The 22854-nt window shown below is 35.8% G+C and overlaps 1 protein-coding gene across 1 annotated transcript in view; it reads left to right on the top strand.

The window, feature by feature from the left end:
• The window catches only part of UTRN (utrophin), a 393317-nt gene that overhangs the window by 99569 nt on the left and 270894 nt on the right, over window positions 1–22854 (top strand). Inside the window, exons 21-34 of the mRNA XM_072410243.1 lie at window positions 1713–1893; window positions 3088–3233; window positions 5749–5961; window positions 7352–7465; window positions 8226–8381; window positions 9186–9356; window positions 12249–12428; window positions 13094–13228; window positions 13954–14103; window positions 14608–14769; window positions 15662–15790; window positions 16537–16710; window positions 18102–18257; window positions 20128–20298. Of these exons, the coding sequence (XP_072266344.1) occupies window positions 1713–1893; window positions 3088–3233; window positions 5749–5961; window positions 7352–7465; window positions 8226–8381; window positions 9186–9356; window positions 12249–12428; window positions 13094–13228; window positions 13954–14103; window positions 14608–14769; window positions 15662–15790; window positions 16537–16710; window positions 18102–18257; window positions 20128–20298 (2238 nt within the window). The remainder of the gene's footprint in view (window positions 1–1712; window positions 1894–3087; window positions 3234–5748; window positions 5962–7351; window positions 7466–8225; window positions 8382–9185; window positions 9357–12248; window positions 12429–13093; window positions 13229–13953; window positions 14104–14607; window positions 14770–15661; window positions 15791–16536; window positions 16711–18101; window positions 18258–20127; window positions 20299–22854) is intronic.

Below are 22854 nucleotides of genomic sequence, written 5' to 3'. Positions count from 1 at the left end.
AAAAAAAAATGACACATTGTTTATGAATATTATGTGTTGTTTTATTCAGCCATAATGCGTAGATCTGTTGTCTGGTGTACCTATGTTTTTAATGCATGTAAAAAGCCTATTGAATACAGAATTAAGTAGAAACTAGCAGAAGTGTATACACCCAAGTTCATGAGTCCGAGCAGCAACTGGTCCCATATCTGATAGCTAACTCTGGGGTTTCAGTAACGTTAAGGAATCTTGCAGGCAGTCATTTTTTGTTATGCTTTATGCTCTGGGAATGCTTTATCACATATAAAATTGTATAGTAAAACAGTTACATATAGTAAAAGCTGATAAAATTTCAGTTTAACAACTACTAAACTAATAACAATTAAAGCAGAATTTATTTAACTTCTAACCACTATAGTTTTCCTGTGGAGCCTAAAATCAGTCAAAACTTAATTTAAGTGATGGATAGAGTAATTTCCTAGCAGGGACACAAACAACAATAAAAATGCTTAGCAAAAATATTTGTCCAGAACAGTGTTTCTATACCTATATCTATAGCAGGGATTCCTTGAATACCTTTCTTTACTTTTAGGTATTAAAGGAATCCCTGCTATAAATATTATATCCACAACTCACAGTACATTAGCTTGATTGGTCAGAAGAATGTCTCTACTTTTCTGTCCATTGGGAAGGCTGCCCAATTGGAATTGGAATATGTAAAACTGACTTGGGAGTTTCAAACTGCTCATTGTTTAAGGAACCCCTGGCAGCCACGGTAGGAACCCTTGTTGAGAAATACTGGTCTAGTGTAAGGTTTTGTATATTTCTAATTTTGGTTCTGTACATTTCCACAATTAATTTTAAATGAAACAACTCAGATGCAGTTGAACTGCAAATTTTCAGCTTTAATTCAGTGGGTTGAACAAAAAGATTGCATAAAATGTAAGGAACTAAAGATTTTTTTTTACACAATCACTTCATTTCAAGGGCTCAAAAGTAATTGGACAAATTAAAAAGCTGAAAATAAAATGTTCTTTTCCAATACTTGGTTGAAAACCCTTTGCTGGCAATGACAGCCTGTAGTCTTGAACTCATGGACATCACCAGATGCTGGGTTCCCTCCTTTTTAATGCTCAAATCAACTCCAGGCCTATTATCTGCTTAAATGATAATGACATAACAAAGGAATTGCCCACACGAGCCCATGAAGTAGCTTTTGAGTCATTTGTCTCAATTACTTTTGAGCCCCTGAAATGAAGTGATTGTAGTAAAAAAGGCTTTAGTTCCTCAGATTTTTATGCAATCTTTTTGTTCAACCCACTGAGTTAAAGCTGAAAGACTGCAGTTCAACTGCATCTGAGTTGTTTCATTTAAAATTATTTGTTGTGATGTACAGAACCAAAATAAGAAAAAAGTTGTCTCTGTCCAAATATTTATGGACCTAACTGTATACAGGTGAGTTAATTCTTGCCCAATACGAGCTTATCTCGGTAAGAATCTGACATGTGTACAGTGGTTGCTCATGAATGACCGATGAAGAGCGACCGCTATACCTGTCAATGGAGAAAAGCACAGCGTGGTGCTGCTCACAAAGTGTATACAGTCTTTAACTATGTTTGAAAATGGGGCCATATATATTTGTATTAGGGACAACGCTCCAATATAATAAAATTATACATGCTGTATGTGTGCTGTTTGCTAACACTCAGATAATGTAATCTCATGATTTACAGCTTCGGTTGGCTAAACTCTGTGACCTTCACTCAGAAGTTGAACATTTAAGATCAAAAGCAACGTCACTCAGTTCCCAGCCCACGGCTCCTGTATTCATTGAAGCCAGTCTGAATAATGTCACCGACCACTTCACCAGAGCTAAGAATAAAATGGAAAAAGAACTCCAGCAATTTCAGGAAGGTTTGTGGATAGATATTTGCTGTTCTGGTTCATATGCTGTCAGTTACACTCATGGAAATCTGAGCATTTTTATTTTTCAATTTTACAGGTGTACTGGGAGTTTATATATCTCATTTGTCAAACTCACATAACATGCTTTAAATATAGAACTGACCATTTCTTCATAATAAAATAGTGTATGGTGTTATAGAGTCTTTGGGTTTAAATGCAATTTTAATGTAACCTAATACCACTGTTTGATTGTCACATGCACTTTCTGCTTTCTTTATTGCAGTATACAAAGTATTAAGCTTCGCCATGTAAAATTGCATGGCTTTTCTGGGCATTACCAAGTTGACTGCCATGACCCAAATGTTGTAGTAAAGGATAATAGCAACGGGCCCTCTTCCTTTCTGTGGTCCGCAGACCTGGGTGTAAACTAAATAAGGTTTTGCCACAAAATGAAAGTATTTAAAGCTTATACTGTCAGCTACTTGCTGCTTAAATTACTTTATATTACTATAATTTTGTTACATTACAGTTTGTTACATGAACACTATACCAGGTCATGTTTAAAAGTCTGCTTGATTCTTTACTTAACCTTTGTATAGAATTATTGAAAAATAAATTAAATTTTAAAATATTTTAAGATCTGTAGTCTGGGCACCAGTGTGCCTAAATAAATTAAATAAGCAATGTCTGGTTTGCTTTAAAACTAAGTTCTGGTCAGAAATAATATTTGAATTTTTTCATGTAAATAATCATTTTTTTTGTAAAGATTTCAATTTCCATGCCTCTTTCAGCAAGGCCACTGGTTGTAGAACTGCAAATGTGAAATTTGTCATTGTTTCTAGCTACCTTATTAAATTGTCTTGGGCAGTCCCAGGATCTTCAGACTCCCTGTCTGTCCTTCCCGTCCATGCTGCATCAGTTGACTGACAGCTTGCCAGACTCCCCCTCTGTCCACCCACGCTTAAATTGTCGACCTTCCTGTCCATAATGACAACCTCACACAAAGTCCTAACAGGCACAAAGCATGATGAGACTACTAGTTCTCAAAAGTGCCCAAAATAGGCACAAGATATGACATTGAACACCACACCTCCTTCTTCTCAGCGGTCAGATCATCATATATTGTTTGAAAGCATAAAGGGTACAGAACACTTTGGTTTTCCATTTAGATGGTATTTACTCTGTCATGCTTTATGTTTACAGCTCTGGATCACCAACCCAGCCAGAAATATCTGGATACCCGGAGGTTGTTGAAAGAAACAATAGTGGAATGTCAACATAAATTACAATCAGAACTAACAGGGCTCTGTGACCCTGCAACAGTTGATCTGGCACTTCAACAGGCAAAGGTTGGTTTTAATGATAATGTATGCTGTATTACCTTACCTCCCACATATTTTCAGGTGGGAGTCTGAATTATTTCATCAATCACCCAGCAAATGAAAGTTGTTCAGGCTTTAAGTGATTTAGCTTCCTCAAGGTCCAGTCATTTTTTTCCTATTGACAAGTTTTCTGCATTTTTTACAAAAGATGAATAGTCACCAAACATTTGAACTCATTGGTCTCCTTGCTAGAAATGCACAAAACTTAGTTCTATATATATACCTCTAGTATCGGTCTCTTTTACTGTATTTTGTTTTTTTTTGTGTGTGTGGCTTTTTTGGACCACATGAAACAAGAAGCCATAATATTTTACCCATTTCTGATTGTATTATTCTAATGATCATAAAAAAATACATGCTGCAGTCCTAGAAGTGAATAAAGGGAGTGTGCTGTGATGAAAAAGTGCTTATGTTTATTGCAGACAAATTCAACTAAGCATAAACTAATCGGTCGCCAGAATAAAAATATTGCTTGCTTGATATTGCATATAAGAGCTTCTGCTGCCCTAGATGCCATCTTAGCTGTAACTGCATAGAACCCTGCTTAGCACCACTGGTAAAACTTCACACCCAACCTCTGCCTATACTACTCAATGAAAGTAGCAGTTACTCTGTGTGCAGATACATCTGAATGATGCAGGCAGTGTTTGGAAATGTCCATAAAGGCTATCACTAGAGTCCTAACCTGCTACTGTGGGTATGCTATTAATTCTTGCAAAGTGAAATTAAGCCTAAATTTTACAGTTCCTAAAGGATGTATGCAGGCTGCCATTGCTGACCTCTCTATCCTGACTATCATTCTAATGATTAGTGTCAATGATTTTTACTGACCTCAAACAAGTGTAGAGATAAAGAATTCTGGCTGTTCTTTAATTTTCTCTTGCTGCATTCCACACCAGCAATTAAGAAAACTGGAAAAGCATCTGGAAAGAGACATAGGTAAACAAGATACCATGCTACAAAATCTCATCTGACATCATTGACACTGTCAAATAATATTATTTTAATTAATATGCTTGTTTGCAAAGTGAGAATTTAATGAATACAATTTCATGTGTGCATATTTCATTAGTTGTCTTCTACAAGTAAGGCTCATTTTTAAAATCAGGTAATTTCATTTCCCAGAATGAAGTGTCATGAGAAGAAGTGACAGAGCTTACTGAACAATATATGTTGCCATAGCAAACATATGATGCAAACACCATAACTAAACACGCTAAATCTGCTCTTTGTCACTTTGCTCTATTTCACTTATTAGCAGGAGCCAAATGAGGAGCCGTGCAAGTTTTGTTTTTCCCAGACTCCTTTCCTTTTTCGTGGCTGCTTTGTTAGTTTATTTGCAAAGAACTGTGTCCTATATGTAGTGTGCATAGGCGAAGGGACAAATAAATTATTATTTGACTACAGTGTTCATTTATCACCTATCATTTAGGTCAGGAGTCCCAAACCCCGCTAGTGGGCCACAGCCATCTGATAGGTGGGCCGCAACACTGGCCAATGCACCCCCCAGCGGGATCAAAAGAGGGATCCTGCTTGGAGGGGGTCACCGGTTATAGCCGCGGACTTTGTCTCTGGTACGCATCGCAGGCTCAGGGCAATGAGCAGATTGTATCTCTGGACACAACCCCTCCACTCTTCCATTGCAGGCTCAGACCTGTTCCGGCTGATGATGTCACTATGGGGGGAAGTTTCTTCCCCTTTGAATGACACACAGCTCCCAGTGCATAAGCGCCCTGGAGTCAATGCATTTAGTGGTCCGCAAGCTCCATAAGTTTTAGGACCACTGATTTAGGTGTATCTAACAATGAGCGTCTAATTATAAATTGAAACATTTTGTTATAATTGTTTGCTATGTACAAAAAATATCAGTTGACCCTGCCAGAAATCTGGTGCCATCCTGTGCACTCTGCTAAAGTTTTTTCCTTTAGTTAACAGTAAACACATAAAACAAGGTTGATTTACTAAAATTGATTGGGCTTTTCCTATCAAAGCAAATTATCACTCTGGAAGAGATAGTCCACTTATCTAAGTGAATGTGGTAAAATTTTCTTTGCAAAGAATACCCAGTCACGTGTAACATAATGCGCAAGGATGTTAAAAGATTTTTGCTTGCATACAATTGGATAGCTAAAGTTAGCAGAGGTTCACCTCATTCACTAAGCTAAGTGAATGGTACCTTGTAGAGTAATAATTCACTTGGCTATGTTAAATGCCTGAAATTTGTTAGTAAATCACACCAAAAGTATTTATTATTTTAGGACCTACATATTTACTTGTTATTTTAGTTTGAAATATCATCATGCATATTTTATCTAGAAATAATAGGAACTTGACAATTAAACTTGAGGTTTGTGCCGAATTAACCATTATTCATACTGAAATGAAAAAAAAGCTTGTTAAGGTTAGGGGTTTTGTACTTGAAATTGAATTGTTATAGCATTTGAAATGCTTGTTTAAATTGTCTCTGGTCTCTTGTTTTCAGCTTCTCTTACAAACATTAGATGCACAGAAGATGCACCTTGATACAATGTACACTGAGACCAGGTTTTTGGAGAAGAGGGCCCCTGAAGACAAAACAGCTGTATACATGAATGAATGCAGGGACATGGAGGAGCAGTGGAGCAGGCTCAAAAGTATCTGTTCTGATCACATCTGTATTCTAGAGGACATTACTTCTAGACTGCTAGCATATGAGGTAACACAGCTCCCTGTAGCTGCATGGTGTTAGAAGTTTACTGCAGCACATTGGTTATAGGTTTGTGTCATGTGTATAGATTATGCAGTGTTCTCCCCAGATATTTTTTTAAAGCTGGGTGGGAAGAAGCTGTAGGTGGTTGGTGAAAAAATGAGCAGGTCAACACATGACAAATTTTGTTGCCAAAGGAAGCCATTAACCCCTATAATTCTGCTTATTTTCTACCACCCCCTATACTTTGTTCCAATTTTCTAATGCCCATCCTCATAGTATGTTCCATTTTTCCATGACCTTTGTAATATGCCTCAACTGTCCAGTGCCCCTGTATTGTGACTCAACTTTTCAGTAACTACCAAAAACAGCCGGGAAGTTACTGAGAAGTGCCAGGTGGTTTGCCCAGCTAAAGGGGGCTGGGGAGAACACAGTGTGTGACATATTTCCTGCACCACTGTAGGAGAGACATGAAACATTCAGTCTTCTTTGAAATTCCTCAACACATTTTTTGTTACTTTTATGGCCGATTTAAATTACCATTTTGCAGTTATTTGTAATATTGCTCGTTCATGAATGTCACTCCAATGCACTTGCATTGTAACATTTTACAATGAATGCCAATGCATATTAGTTCTATGCAAGCACCAATCTAGCACTTCAAACTACAGAAACAAGCTTAATGTGCTTGGTGTTGAATTACTATTTGTGCCTGTGGAACACTTATATTACTTTTAAATTGGTCTAAGCTATCATGTTTTTAGTCACTTAAGGGCATCTCCTGATAATAGAAGAAAAAATCTTGCTGGATGGGAAATTAGACTTTTATTTTTTTTTTAGCTGAATGCTTGTTTATAACATAATGAAGACTACCCGTTCACTGTTTGCATGTTTACCTGTACCCCCAACCCCCAGAAAAATGTTTAAATAAAGTGAATATTACAAAAAAATCCAACAACATCATTGGAACTTGTGCTTTTCCACCCTTACATATCTATCATTAGTAGCTTCTTGAACACATCAATAGAAACAGAATATCAACATCTAAATTTACAAAATGACCACATTTTTGGGAGAAAGCATCTGAACAGTTTACCTAAATAAAAATGGTTTTACATATAGTGTTTTTCCAAGGTCAAATGAAAAACATTTAGCGTACATTTAGTCCCTTTGGAGTCTATAGTAAGAACATCAAAATGCCTCCCATTTGTTGTGGCAATAAATGCAAAGAAAGTTATTGATCAAAGATTGTTGATCAAAACATTTTGCCTCTATATTACATGTATACTATGCTGGAAATTATTTTAGGACTCTTATTTTTTAATATAAACAGTGATGTTTATCTTCCTACTTTTAGTGATATGATGATAAACTGCTTTGCTATCTCCTATACTTTTAGGATAATTCCAAATCTGTACAGAAATGGATCAGCGAAGCAAAAGATTTTGTGCTCAACCAACACACAGCTTCAGAAGATCCTGAAGCACTACAGGGACAGCTGGACCAATGCATGGTAAGATATATACGTTTAGTAAATGAATGTGGAGTCAATCCTCTAGTGTATTGTTCCAGTACTTTTGCCATTTTGATTGTTTACAAAGTAAGAGGTGTGTCATTATACTGTACTGGTGTAGCAAGTTCTTATCTCTTACATCTATCATCACAGGCAGATACAAGGGGTTTGGAACCCTACTGATTCTTAACTACACTGATAAAATACATTTAGATTTCATTTACATGAACTGTCATTAACATGGTGTCATTTATATAGTTCAAATTAAGCATTCCCATATTAGTCCATTTTGCTCACTGATTAGCTTTTGATTTGTTAAAATTATTGTAAACATTTTGGGTGTAATGCTTATTGATAAATAAAATCTATAGTTGACAAGTATCTATGTGTACTGCTTTATTTCTTTGCTTTTTTTTCTTTATTTCGGGTGCTACGCATATATATATTAGTTTGCTGTGGGGTTTAGGAGTAATGTGTATAGCATTTTTATTGGACACTGACCAGCCAACCATGTGTTAGAGCATTAGTATATCCAGGGTTTGGGAAGGGCAAAGCCACTTCTGCTTTACAGTTCCTGAAGCTATTCCAACCTAGTTGGTGCTTCATACATCATGTCAATTCCCTAAAAATCATAATAGTAGGCTTTAAAATATTTTCTCGGATGTGGTTTAGCTGCAAGAAGTACATAAATCAGCATAATAGGTGCACTTGTGTTGTACATAGGGATTGCTTTTATTAATTTATTTATTTTCAACCATAGGCACTTGTGAATGATATGGAAGTTGTGGAAGGATGTTTGAACAAGTTATCAGATGTGGAAACAGCACTGAAAGGCCACTCTGATACTTTGATACATACATGGGTACTACCAAGACTTGCTGACCAGCAGTCACAATGGGAACTACTAAACAAACAGGTAAACAAAAACCTTCAATGTGTGAAAATGAGGGCTGGAATAGTATTGCTGAAGCCTGTGGGTGTTCAACTTTTGGCACCCAAAGGATCACCAATCTGCTAGAATTGCAACACTAGATAAAACATTTTCCTGATTTTCTGATCCTATCCTGCCCTAGAATGTTGGTAAAATGTACAATGAAGTTTTTATGCAATGCCTTTAGTACTTCTGATAGTTAAACAAAGGTGTGCTTAATTACAGTGCAGGAAAAGCAACCTCTGTCCGTGTGACCTACAAACACAAGCTAACTTTGCCTAATGGAATATCTTGCCCTCATCCACACCATGCATTGCAATCATTTTGAGTTAAATGAGACTGGCATTTTCTTTTCTTGGCCATTACATATTTACACATGTGTGCACAAAATAATTGTGCTTTATGAGGAACCAACAGTGCATACATGGAACATAAAATGTTCTATTCTGGCCTGTCCTTCTTCATTACAGCAGGGGTCTTCCATAGTCTTTAGGTATGTTTGGGCCCTATACTTTCCCATTGCCATATAAAACTGGAATAATGGCATATATCAAACATGAGCTATTTATATGAATGTATTTCTTAGATTGAGAAATATGTTTACCTGTTTTGGCAAGAAAATCATATGATGTTCACAGTAAAATGCTAGGATGGACCACACACATACCTTTCTTTACCTTGCATTAGTTTTGTGCAATTTTAATAAAGTCATTATATAGGTAAATGTGCTGCACATTCTGATCATGTTAGGTAAAATACTTTTATGTTACGTAGATGTTTGCATTTCAGGTAATTCATCAGATGAACAGGTTATCTGAAAGTCAGGAGAAAGCTGTAAATTTGAAAAAGGACTTGGCAGAGATGCAAGAATGGATGACGCAAGCAGAAGAGGAATATTTGGAAAGGGATTTTGAATACAAGACTCCTGAAGAGCTTGAGAGTGCTTTAGACGAAATGAAAGTAAGTAATTGAACATGGCTGTAAATGTGAAAAAAGAAAGCAATACAGACTTTCTGTCTATCTACCAATCAATTAATCAAGGGTTAGTTTGGATCTGACCTAAAAGAGGTCATAGATATTATAGAATTGGTGCCCAATCCAGATGATCCTAAACTCTGTGAGCTGCAAGAGACCACCATAGATATATCCTCCTATTGAATAATAGGGAATATCAGACTTGTTAAATATTGTCATACAATTAGTCTCCCAGTTGTCTGATCAATGTCTGATCAGAGTTGTTTTACCTTAAATAAACTTGATTTAGAACCCATTCACTTGATATGACGTGATAACACATGTTTCTGCAATGTATGTTACCTTTGTGTTGATTCATAATAACGACATCTAGTAAATAACACACACCTTGCTGATAGTAGTGCATTGCAGAGCAGTTTAACACACTACATGGTGTGCTGCCAGAAAGGGCAGAACATGCACATTTTGTGGTACAATTAATTGAATAATTGAGTTGACTTAGTACAATGCATGTTAACACCAAATGAAACAAATGTCATAATGGTGTGACTAGGCCTATAGGGCTGTATGGCCATACTCTTCCTATTTGCATAAACCTTGTAAATGGTCCCACACAAGCACAAAGTCAGTTATTCCCATATACTTTATAAAAACAAATAAACAAAATTCAGTATTTAAACTTTCAGTTAACGCCAAATGTATATGGTAATGTGTAACATAAATTGCAGGAAATTGCTCTATGTGTTTGTATTTCATCGGCTGTCTTTATGATAAATAATGATGGGCCTTTATAATAAGGAGATGGAAGAAGAATGCTTAGGTATTTACATAACTGTCAAACAGTCTATGCAGGACCAGGCTTAAATTGCTGTAGTTTGTGTGTAACTTGATGATTTACAGGAATTTTCTGTGATATTATATTAATTGGGTTGAACCACTTAAGAGGTTAAAAATCTTTTCACAAAAAATTGTGTGAATCCTAACTTTAGTTATCCAGTCATGGTCAGCAAACACGTGTTGACTTTATCAAACCAGTCATGTGCAGATGAATTAGGTATTTCATAAGACTGGATAAATAAAATGAATGTTCACAAAACATTGGTTTATCCTTTAGTAAACCGAGTTCTCTATATCATCTATTAAAAAAAGTCAAAAGGTACAGATCTGTAGGTTAAATTTTTTCTGTAGAATTGCTGATCATATACTGTAAGATTTTTTTTTATTAGCAAAACTAACTGACCCTAGTGTGAAAGTCCACCTGCCTGGATATACCCTGAATAGATTGTTTAGATAGCCCTCACTCTACATAGCAGTTGGTACATTTTGTTGATATGACAGAACACAATCTTTGTGGGCCAGCACCTGAATTCCATCCTTAGATTTGTAGACTTCAAAAGGTAAATTAGGCTGTGCAGCGATTTTTGTTGCTGGGAACAATCTTTCATGAGTGTTTCCAGTAACAGATGAATGAACAAGCACTGTTCACACATCACTCATTCTGTTCCATAGACGGGTGGCCGAGTGAGCTGTGTTCTCCTCCCTTTACTTGCATAGCAGTGGTTCTTGATCGTGGCTCATGGATCCGCTGAAAGTGATCCATAAACCATGTCAGATTCCCACCCAACACAAAAGTGCCTGTTCATTTTAGGCGATGATTATGTGACGTGTGTACATACTGTTAGGCCAGGTTCAAATTGGTGGTGCGTTTTTTAGAGTGGTTATTGCTTTCTCACACTTCTGAACCACTTCCTGGAGTGAAAGTGAAGATTCAAAGGTCCTGGTAGAATGAGATCTTATTCTTATTAGAGTTGTCCTTCCAGCTCCAGTAATCTCCAAATGTGTCACAAATATAGTTTTACGCCCATTATTCAGAAAGCTTAGTTTTTAACTGCTTCCCAATAACCTCTGCCATTGTTGCCATTTATATTGCTTTGGGGTCACCCTAAAGCTCTAACATTACTTTAAAAGCACAAATCACCTTGTATCTGCAAATATTGGAAGTGCCACTGTCACTACACGATTTGTCATCTAGGAGGAATTAATGAGAGCTTACCAGGAACCAGACAGCCTAAATCACACACAAGCAAAAGAGTAGAAATGCTGTATCTTTTTCTGTGACCATCAGCTCAGTGACTTACATTCTAAGAAGCCGACAACTTTATTGTAATTTAATTAAAAATAATATGAAAAAATGTTTATTAGCTTACAAATCTCAACTTTGAAAACACAGTTGCATGGGTCATGATTATTATGAACATTATCCTCTAAGTACACCAAAAAGTCAAAACATCAAAATAGTTGCCCATTTTTGTGTGAGGTCTCCAACTAACATTACAGGTGGCAGCAAGCCAATAGATCACACTGTGGCATTGTTAATTTCAACGTCAGCTCACCTCTATGTACAGCTAAAGTCCTGAAATTGGTAGGGCACTTACTTCTGAGGTGAGTGGCCCACATAGGGCATATAAAGCTTCAAAGGCTGTATTCATTACTATCCATTAATTAAAAAAAGACATTCTACAATTAAAATCAGGAGAAATAAATGAACATTCCTAACACAGATCAACAAGAGTTTTCATACATCTCCATGGACTTAGATGTGAATTTAACCAGAATGTCCAGATAATACACTGTTTTCCAGCAAGTGAAAGACCCCAAAAGAAAACAAATTAATGATGTTGAAAAATATTCTACAACCATGTCTTTAAGCATTGTATAACTTAGTATTAGATAAATGAAAGTATTTCTCCAAACGTGTTAATGTATAACGCTTATACATCTTCCAGGAATAGGCTTTATATTACATGGGCATGTCCATCATATGTTCTGTAATTTGTACAAAAATATACACTTTCTAAATGTTTATTTTACTTTTAGCGAGCAAAAGAGGATGTGTTACAGAAAGAGGTGAGAGTGAAGATTTTAAAGGATAATATAAAGGCAATGGCAGCCAAAGGACCAGCTGGTGGCCAAGACTTGACTTCAGAACTTAATGAGGTTCTTGACAACTATCAGCTACTTTGTAACAGGATTCGAGGGAAATGCCACACACTAGAGGTACATGTGTGTCTCCAATTCGTCTTGTTAAAAAAACCAGGGGACATGTTCATTTGTTTGTTGTTTATGCATACTGTATGTACACTATTAATTTTTTTTCAAATCATTATTGTTATTTTTCATATCGCATGCTAGAGGTTGTCCCTTAGGACATATGACACGATATGATAATAGAGGACAGACACCTCCATTTGTCATATTATTGTTGCAGACTATTCATTTCAAGCATTTTGCATATTTTAAGAGTCGGTAGTGGTTATATTGTATATAATTTAAAGCAAATAAAATGCATAGTGTCATTTTTAGAACATGTTAAATTCAACAAAAGATTTTTTTTTTTCCAGATGAAACAAATTGTTGATATAGGTCAACTAAAAATACGCATTTCATAAATCCTGCATGACTCATTGATATATTAATGACATTCACAAGCAGCCAAATAAACTGAAATAAGACACATGGTTTCATATTTTGAAGTTTTGTAAGAGCTTACATAACACTTTCATGTGAGGAATCAGGAGATTTGATACAGAAAGTATTTGTTTATGAAAAATTTTTTAAAAGCTATGATTGTTATTCCTTGTGGAAATACTCATGAAGAAAAGAGAATTTGCATTGTAAAGCACTCTCTTCTGAGAATTATTTTACTTGTCTTCTTCTGACAGGAAGTATGGTCTTGCTGGATAGAACTTCTCCATTATTTGAATCTGGAGACAGATTGGTTAAATTCACTGGAAGAACAAATACAGAAATCAACAAATCTCCCAGATAAAGTGGATGCTGTTACTGAAGCTTTGGAGGTACAGTAGCCAAACTTATATGTTGAGTTGTATGGCAAGTTAGTTTCTATTGTAGTTTATAGTGCTCATACACATACTACATGTTTGTGATTTTCATTTCAACAATTAATGATTTTGTGTATCATTCATTGTTATTTTGTTTTTGTTAATTTGTGTATGACTATTTTTGTTCTGTTTGGTAAGTGGTATTTTTATGTTTTTTGTTCCAATTGGTGTTCATGTGAATACACTGCCTACTGCAACACAAGGTGTAGAAATCAGTAACTTAACAAAGAAAAAGTTTGCCTGTAAAGTTGAAACTGTGTTCACAGATACTAAATTTCTCAAAGAAAATGAAAACAGAACTTCCACATGATTGGATGGTTTAACTGAATACAACTTTATCTTTTTTTGCGAAGGAACATGCAACTTTGGAAAGTAAACATGGTTTATTCCTTTAGGCAACTAACCCTATTTTACCTAATCCAAAACATGGCTAGAAACGAAAAACTAAAAATGAAAGCTAAAAATGTAAATACCTGTTTTAAGTGTATTTTATGTTATAGGTACATTAATTGGAAAGAAATGTTAAAAAATCTTAATAATGTTATTAAATGTTAATAAATCTAAAATTTATTGAAAAATAGTAATAGGTAGCTTGAAACATGAATCCCATTTCAGCCTCTGGCTGTCAATGTTATTTTAGATTTAATTAAGCTTTTCTTTTTTCATCTGCAACCATTTAGTCTTTGGAGTCCATCCTGCGGCACCCTGCAGACAACAGGACACAGATCCGTGAACTTGGCCAGACTTTGATTGATGGTGGAATCCTTGATGACATCATCAGTGAGAAGCTAGAAGTCTTCAATGCCCACTATGAGGAGCTAAGTCATTTAGTAAGTACTGAAATGTTTAGGTGTGACCTGCATGCTGAAAAAAATGTCTAAATGTCCCTAAATGCTGGTAAGTACCCATAAACACTGGAAGCAATTTAGAGTCACTAAAGGCTGCAATCTGCATTCTCCTTGCAGCCCAAAATGCATTGCCTAGAAACATTATTTTGTGTACTGGCTAATTGAAATAAATGAAAATAGCAAACATGGGATTTTAAGCATGCTTGTTAAACATTGAGAAAACAGTCCATATAAACTAAGCCTTCGTTCTTTATGTTCTTTAATTTCTGAAGAAAAATAAATTTTACATATTGATTCTTCAGCTTGAAAATGGATGTGAAAAGCTCATGTATGCACACACAGCTACACTGCATATCATATTATATTTTGATTTAATAGTATGTGGAATATAACACAGATCACTATGTAGTGTGTTTGTGAAGAAAATAGGAAATGTTGAAACTCATGAAGATGAACAGGAGATTTCATTAGTTTTTATATTTGCAGGCTGTAACCAAACAGATCACATTGGAACAGCATCTGCAGACCCTTCGTGAGAGCGATCACATGTTACAGACACTACAAGAGTCCCTGGAGGAGCTGGATAAACAGCTGACCACATACCTGACTGATAGAGTGGATGCACAGAGAATGCCACAGGAGGCACAGGTATCTTAACAATGGGTTTAATGCCTAATTATGTTGAAATGTAATTTAATCACCCACATTTTCCTTTTTAGTAATGTACTAATTAAAAAATTGAATGAAATTAGCAGCAACAAATAATATGAGCAATCGGTTTCACCAAAGATTAAGGCTTCAAACAGATGCCAGATTTTTTTGTTATCCAAGACATACATTTATAATTGTATGAGATCTGCGCAGCTAAAAACCCCTAAAATTGTTTACTGATTTTTCAAATTTTTAAATTATTGCTGCTCATTTTTGCCCTTCCTCTCTCCAAAGAAATGAACAGAATCTAAGAATTTTTAATATGGCTATGCACGTTGTAGGGTAACATTAATTTGATAGCACATGGACTTCAAAAATGTCTATGGAGGGTTTTAGCTTGAAGCTTGCATGCCACACCCCAGTAAAACACCTTACTAGTGCATTTGAGTTGCAGAACAAATCAAGGTGCATGAAAATGGTGTGTTGGGTACCAATTAAAAGGAATGGTATTTCAGCACAGCAGTGTACATTATTATAGCACAGTGTTGTGAAAAGTTTTGGCTTTAAATATACTTTACCATTGACACTTTCATTGAGAATTGATTCCAGTGTACCTACCCTTCTAAAAACATTTTTAGAAGTGAATTTTTCTTTTATAATCTTCAAATTATTTTACAGTGTCCTACATTTTTTATAAATGGTTTATCTAAAAGCAGGATAGCTTGATGTTATACAGTAATGTTTGATCCCCACCCAGGAATCACAAGACTCCAGAAAGGACATGCCAAAATTTTAAGTGGGGCAGCACTATTTATTCTTTGTTTTAAGACTGACTGATTTCTATAGTGTACAGATTAATAAATACTTTTTTTTAAAAAACACTTTTAAGAAAATTCAAGCTGATATAAACAGCCATGAAGCAACACTGGAGGAACTGAAGAGAGTTATAAGGCCTGTAATACTATCTAGCCCAGAGGTGAAGCCCACTCGGGGAGCATCACAGCTGGATGTTGTTCAGGTAATAATGTTTTTATGGCCTCTAATACATGAGGGCTCTAACATATTAATCTAATATATAGTAGGTTAAAATCATAACTTGGTATGAAGAGAAGATCAGATGTTACTCTTATGACAGTTGCAGTCTATTTACATTTTAAAAGCAACATTTCCCATTTTTCTTCAGCTCTGTATGTGGGGCCATATTCTATTTTATACTGTATACAGGCATAGAGAAACTAACCCAAGGTGTTGGGTTTTATATGGCGATTATTCATTTTGCAAAGTGTTACATCTTTACTTCTTTATGAAGTTAACTGTGTCCTTCAGTCTTATATAGACATTATTGTGTCATATATCAAACCGACAGTGCTTGTTAAATATTCACTTTACTGAACAAAATTGATCCAACTTGATTGGGCAGGTATCCCTTTCGGTCCTGTAGTCACAGTTAGGCAGTTGTCACCTGAGTAAATGTCTCCATAGGAAGTGTTAAAATACTTTTCTTATCATATTCTGTTTTTTAACAACAGAGGAAGTGTGATGAACCCATTCAGTAACATATTGAGAGGAGGCAGAACCTCAGATTTATGTTGAACATTTCTCTAACTTTCTGTCTCACTATCGACAAGAAAGTGAGTGAATCCCCCCAAAGCACACACAAAAAAACAATGGGAATCTGACATTTTTAACTCTTCCCTGCTATATTTTTCAATGGGTGTTGGTTGATTCTATTTTGAGCTAAATCAATGTACTTTACTTATACAGAGGAAATTTCGAGAAGTGTCTACTAAGTTCCAGCTATTTCAAAAGCCAGCAAACTTTGAACAGAGGATGCTGGATTGTAGGCGCATCCTAGAGGGAGTGAAAGCTGAGCTTGGAGTACTTGATGTCAAAGATATTGATCCAGACATCCTACAGAAACACATGGATGGCTGCATGGTAAGCATGCTTTACAGAGTTTGGACCACTGTCAATAGGTGCCCACAACGCATGTCAGACAAATGCAGACTGTGATCTAAGTACATGCATTATAGTGATGTACTAATTCTAGAGTTTTCATACACTGTCTAGTTATCTAGAAATATATGGCTACTAAAAAAGGCCAAAAATTCTAGCTGTAAGTATCATGAGCATGATCATGTACAAAGCCAGCAGCTTCACTTGCCATTAGCAGTGGGGACACAGCAGAGATAACCATGAGGTCAGTCCTATCTCCATGCAGTGAATATGTATAAGATAATCTATTCTTTGTTAAGTACTAGTTTTTATCAGTTGATTTATATGATTTAAACTATTTTTAAGGGGCTTGTATATCAAAGGGCAATCAGCATGTTTATAAAAAGAGCAAAAAGCTGAAAAAAAATTTGCCACATATCAGCAGGATTGACACTTGTCACAGATCCCATTTTTACTGTTGAAAGACGGTGATCAGTACAAGTATTTGGCTAATATATTTATCTGTGATTGCTACGTTATGGTTATAAGTTAGCAGTCACCCCTTTGATACTGGTCTTTTTGATTTTTTTGTATAATAAAGATTTTTTCAGAAACATTTTGAAATAGTACATATAGAAACACATAACAAAGATGACAGACCATCCCAATAAACATCAAAACCTCCTATAAAGGGACATCTTAGCATCAAACAGAAAATAATTGCAAACTAACAAGATCACGCCCATTCTAGAACAAAATAATCAGTGTCCGTGTCATAAAAGTTCTGGGATAAAGTCTTTTGGGTATTGTGACCCAACATTTCTGTAACCACCAAAAACCAGCTGTGTGGTTACTGAAAAGTGACCGGTGGTGCACCTGGCTAAAAGGGTCTGGGGAGAACACTGTAGTCAATGACAAATATTTCATTGGGATGGGTAGTGAATCAGAAAACAAAAAGATAAAATAGTTAACAAAGATAATGTAAGGACAGAAAGTAAAAAAAATAAACAGTGAAGTGAAGAACAGTGTTGGAATTCCACTTTTAAAGATATTTATTAGCACATATATGTATGTTATTGATACTGGCCCGTTGTTCGGTTCGTATTGGTTCACATATTTTGAAAATTTTATGCAAATAATTTTTTTAATACCTGACTTTTTGAGCTCTATTTTAATAAAACAGTGAATCAGACAATACTTTGAACATTCCGTTGTGGGAATCTTCAAGGTCCATATGTTTCATTGGCAGCAATAGGGAATGTTTGAGAGAATGTCAGATACCCTGTTTTATAAATGGAGCCCTTAGAGTCTACAATAAATATTTCCTCTACATACAATATATTAAAGATGATTGTTTTTGTTTAGAGAAGTAACATGTTGTGTTTATCATGCAGAAATTGTACAAAACCCTGAGTGAAGTAAAGCTGGAGGTTGAGACTGTTATAAAGACAGGAAGACAAATTGTGCAGAAGCAGCAGACTGATAATCCGAAGCTAATGGACGAGCAACTAACAGCGTTAAAACTCCTGTACAATGACCTCGGCGCTCAGGTCTGTCAACTTATGCACTTTATGACTAGAGTTTGTGAGTTTTATGTGATGGGGAATTGCATGGTATCAAAACTATCACTGACCCAAAGCCGCTATAACAACCCTGAGAAAAAACTGCAACATCTGGTATTGCAGCTCCTATTTTGCATTCTGTTTATTTGGCATCATAACTTCAGGGAAATTAAGAAACACTGAGAAATGAAGAAAAGTTTGTGCATTACTTCAGAGCCCCATGCAGAGCCTCTCTCACAGCCTGGGTTTTGTGCTCAATTATGTTGTGACTTGTCCACTTCCCTAACACATACAAGTCCAAAGCTTCATACACACTTCAGATAATATCTAAAAATGAATGGTCATGCTTGTCTCAGGCAAAAATCTGACGTGTACAGCAGTCCAACAATTCACCACAGTAGATTGATGAGCAACTGACTAGGAATGAAAGCTGTGCTTTTTATGGAGGAGAGCACAGCAGGGTGCAGCACATTCAATCTTCCTCTTCCCCTCTCCATAGATCAGAATGGTGCAGTGTGTACAGTTCAATTGAAGCGATCAGGAAAGTTAGTTTACAGTGACAATCCTCTGGCATCTATTTGATGTGAGTACCAACCTTAAGTCCAAAAATCTAGTTGGTTCTGATATAGTTTCCTTCAAGAGTAAAATCAGTTATTACACTGGACATAGAATATGAAGCTTTGTCTAGGACCTCCTTCCTTAGGGTAAGAGAGGGCTATTTCTCATGTCTTAAAGAACGCTAAGGGCTCTATTTATAAAACATCTGAATCTGACATTGCCTCAAAGCACTTACTGTGGGAATCAATTGCTTCCATTGAAATGTATGGACCTAGAAGATTCCCACAGGGAAAGTTTGAGAGAATGGCAGCTTCCCTGTTTTATAAACAAAACCCTAAGTGAGTGTCATTGTATTTAATGTAACTTATGTACAGAACAATATTAAGGCTCAGACAGGTGGAAATCCTGATATTTTTTGTACTTTCTAAAAATATGCAGTTTTATTTTTTTAGTTACATAACTTGAAATAAAGCTAACAGTATGCAGTATATGTTAGCTAATGATAATAGTACAACAGAAAAAACTGTATGGTCTTTAGCTTGCCCTGGATTTAAAAATGTGCTTTTGTCACTACATCTTGATCTGACCTTTCAGATGGTTCATTTTACAAATGCTAAGAGTACTTTATCCACCACAGCTCTGTAATTTGGGTGCTGCTTTCCTTTTAAGAAAATACATGTAAACATATCTCTATATCAATCTACTGTGACCATGTATTAAAATGTCTAAATAAAACAGATCTAAATCCAAACATTTCAATAGCAATTAAATACAACAACAGTCTCTAAAACAAACAGAGACATACTTTCTGCAGCGGAGACAAATAAAGCAATTACAACTTGACATTTTTTCTAACCCCATCTCATTCCCAAAAAATAAAACTTTTAGCTTCACACATAATTTAGGAGTCTAATGGTTTATGATGCAATTACATTTAAAGTGAAGTGTCAGTGTCTCCTGTGGATTCTCAGTGTGCTCTGGATTGTTAATGACAAGTTCCTATAAGCTTTTGTGTGACAGCTGAATTGCAACTGAATAACTGATTGGCACTTACACAGTCACTCTCTCAATAACACCTGTACACGTTTTGTTTTTAGATCCATGGTAGCAGAGATTTTATTGTTTCCTTATAACTGATATTTGGGACAAATGGATTTTCTCTCATGATGCAGAAAATTTAATGGATGGGAAAAATAAGTCACAGTGTAATAAGCGTCATTGGTGTTTTGTCATTTGTATAAAAATATGAATGTATTCAGTGTTGTGCTGCTTTTATAATGAGGTCTCTGTTTTGCTGCAGGTAACAGAAGGAAAGCAAGATTTGGAACGTGCCATTATTTTAGCTGTGAAGCTGAAAAAAGAGTCTGCCTCTCTCTCTGAATGGCTTAGTGCTACTGAATCTGAGCTAATTCAGAAAACCACAGCTGATGGTCTGGGTGCAGATCTGGATGTGGAAATTGCTTGGGCTAAAGTAAGCATTTTTTGTTTCTGTTGTATTGTAGCCAAAATAAGGGCCCAGTTATTGATGCTTGCAATAGATGATCTCTGGAGCTATGTCAGACACTAAAGCAGAGAGGAGTAAAAGTAAAGTAGGTAGTGTGTATAATAGGGGGATCCAGGAAAGGATGCAGCCTGTTTACACTGCTTCTGATGAAAACTGAATGAAAGCCATGACAATAGAAATGACAAAAATGAAAGCAGCAATTTCTGTTGCATAATGCATTTTTATTTTTTAGCCACCATTGCCTAAAATTACATTTTTATTGTTGAATATGTGATCTCTCATCAAGCTTAAAGGCTCTTTATTAGCCTCCTATCCTGTATGATTTAAGCCCAAATAAATCAAATATCAAACATAGCACATTCTTAAAGTGATCAGGTTGATTAGGATAAATTATTATTATTACCTTTGCAGCTGAGTGTTGCACAATATTAAACTTATTGTGTAGCTGTATCGTGCTGTTGCTGTGCAGATATCCACACAACCAATACCATTTGTGAACTGTTTGCTGTCTCCTGTTAACAGGTTAGATTCTACAATTGCTAACTGTGGCCTCTCATGTTTACGAATGGTTCCCATTGCGTGGAAGTGTAGTGTGGCATCTATTGTTCCTTTTACGTTGGAATTTACTTTAGGTAAATCTAAATTTGGCCCATGAAACATGTTCTTCCACCACTTTTGTGCACTGTTGGTATTCACTTATCAACCATATTGCTTTTAGAATCTGCTTTGTTTAATTTGGGTTTAGCTGAACTTTAAATATTAAATGCTTTTTAACATTTAGTCAAAGTGACTCTTTAAAATGACATAAACAGCTCAAGCTACTGCCATAATTGTTTGTTTAAAGTAATCATGTGATTAAAGGATAATAAGGTTTGCCCCAGTAAACAAGCATCTAAACATCTATAGGTGCCAGTGCATAATTTTGGTTTCCTAATAAACACCCTAGAGAGAAAAGAGCACCTGGGAGAGAAGGAGACAAGAGAAGAAAGTCGTAGGGCAAATCTCAAGCTTGTGATCTGTACTTGGTATTTGCTGAACTCCCGATATTTCGGGTCGGGTCGGGCTAAGATCGGGCCTACTATGATTCTATATCAGAGGATTATTTTTCCTCAAAAAATCTAACTTCTTTAAAATAATGTGTAACCAAAACCTTTTACCCTTGTCAGGGCTGTTTGTTTGCAATAGGGGATATTTCCCTTCACTTTTTGTCCCAAAGATGTTCCATGAAGGAATTCTCTACTAAGTGAGTAAAAATATTCATAGACTGTTGTCACTGAAACATGTCCTACCATTAGAAGATTTACCCTTAACTCACTCGGAGACAGTTATCATCAGTAGGGACATACAAAGCAATAAAAAAAACAGAGATCCTAATCTTTCCACTGTAAAAAACTCTCCAATGTGTTTAATATTACAGAACAAAATTAAGCCTTTTACAATGAACAGCTTTGTAGGTTGTTGTTCATGCTTGAATACGATAATGTTCTTCTTTACTGTTCAGAAAGTAGAAAATAAACTTTGTGATTTGTTTGGGTCAGACAAAGTTCACTGTCAGATAGCTTTATCTGTAATCTGGCTGTCATTTAGAACTCAAATACTAGCAACGGAAAACTGTTCAGTTCAATAGGAAGTTTATTCTGAAAAATCACTGCTCATTTGTTGTCATTTAGTAAAATATATGCCCATTCACAGTCAATCAATAAGCTCACAATCCAAGCTGACCAACTAATGCATATTCTCACAATATTTATTGTGCACATGTAATGATTACAAATATATGCACAGCTGTAAAAGCATACCTATGGCTTTTCTCTGACAAATGGGGTTTGCTAAATAGTTTCTTCTCCAGCGGCTGAAGGTATGCCAGCTAAGTGGTAGTGTAACTGAAAGCAGATCCCTAATGTTTATGGGCTATCATTAATCTCTCTCGTTGCATTCACCCTTCACTTGGGAAAAATACATTACAAAGTGCACACTGTAATCCCTAGCTTTAGTTAGAAGAAGCCATATTGCATACGTTACTATGAATAGCACAGTGTACATATGCCCACTATGACCATGAAAAGTTCACATACAAGTCTTCATTGGCTGCTTGTTTTAATGGTTTGTGTCTGTACTTGCACAAATATTTTACTTCTGAGATTTCTTTCCTTGTTTGCAGCATGTCTTCTTCAGATATTAGATACAGTTAGGTCCATAAATATTTGAACAGAGAAAACTTTTTCTAATTTTGGTACTGTACATTGCTACAATTAGTTTTAAATGAGACAACTCAGATGCAGTTGAACTGCAGACTTTCAGCTTTGATTCAGTGGGTCGAACAAAAACATTGCATAAAAATGTGAGGAACTAAAACCTTTTATTTAACACAATCACCTCAATTCAGGGGCTTTAAAGTAATTGGACAAATTAAAAAGCTGAAAATAAAATGTTCATTTCTAATACTTTGTTGAAAACCTTTGCTGGCAATGGCAGCCTGTAGTATTGAACTCATGGACATCACCAGATGCTGGGTTTCCTCCT

The sequence above is a fragment of the Pyxicephalus adspersus genome, chromosome 4, assembly GCF_032062135.1.
Source record: "Pyxicephalus adspersus chromosome 4, UCB_Pads_2.0, whole genome shotgun sequence".
NCBI classification, from domain to species: Eukaryota; Metazoa; Chordata; class Amphibia; order Anura; family Pyxicephalidae; genus Pyxicephalus; species Pyxicephalus adspersus.
The sequence above is the reverse complement of the archived record's forward strand: the minus strand, read 5'-3'. Positions and strand labels throughout refer to the sequence as shown.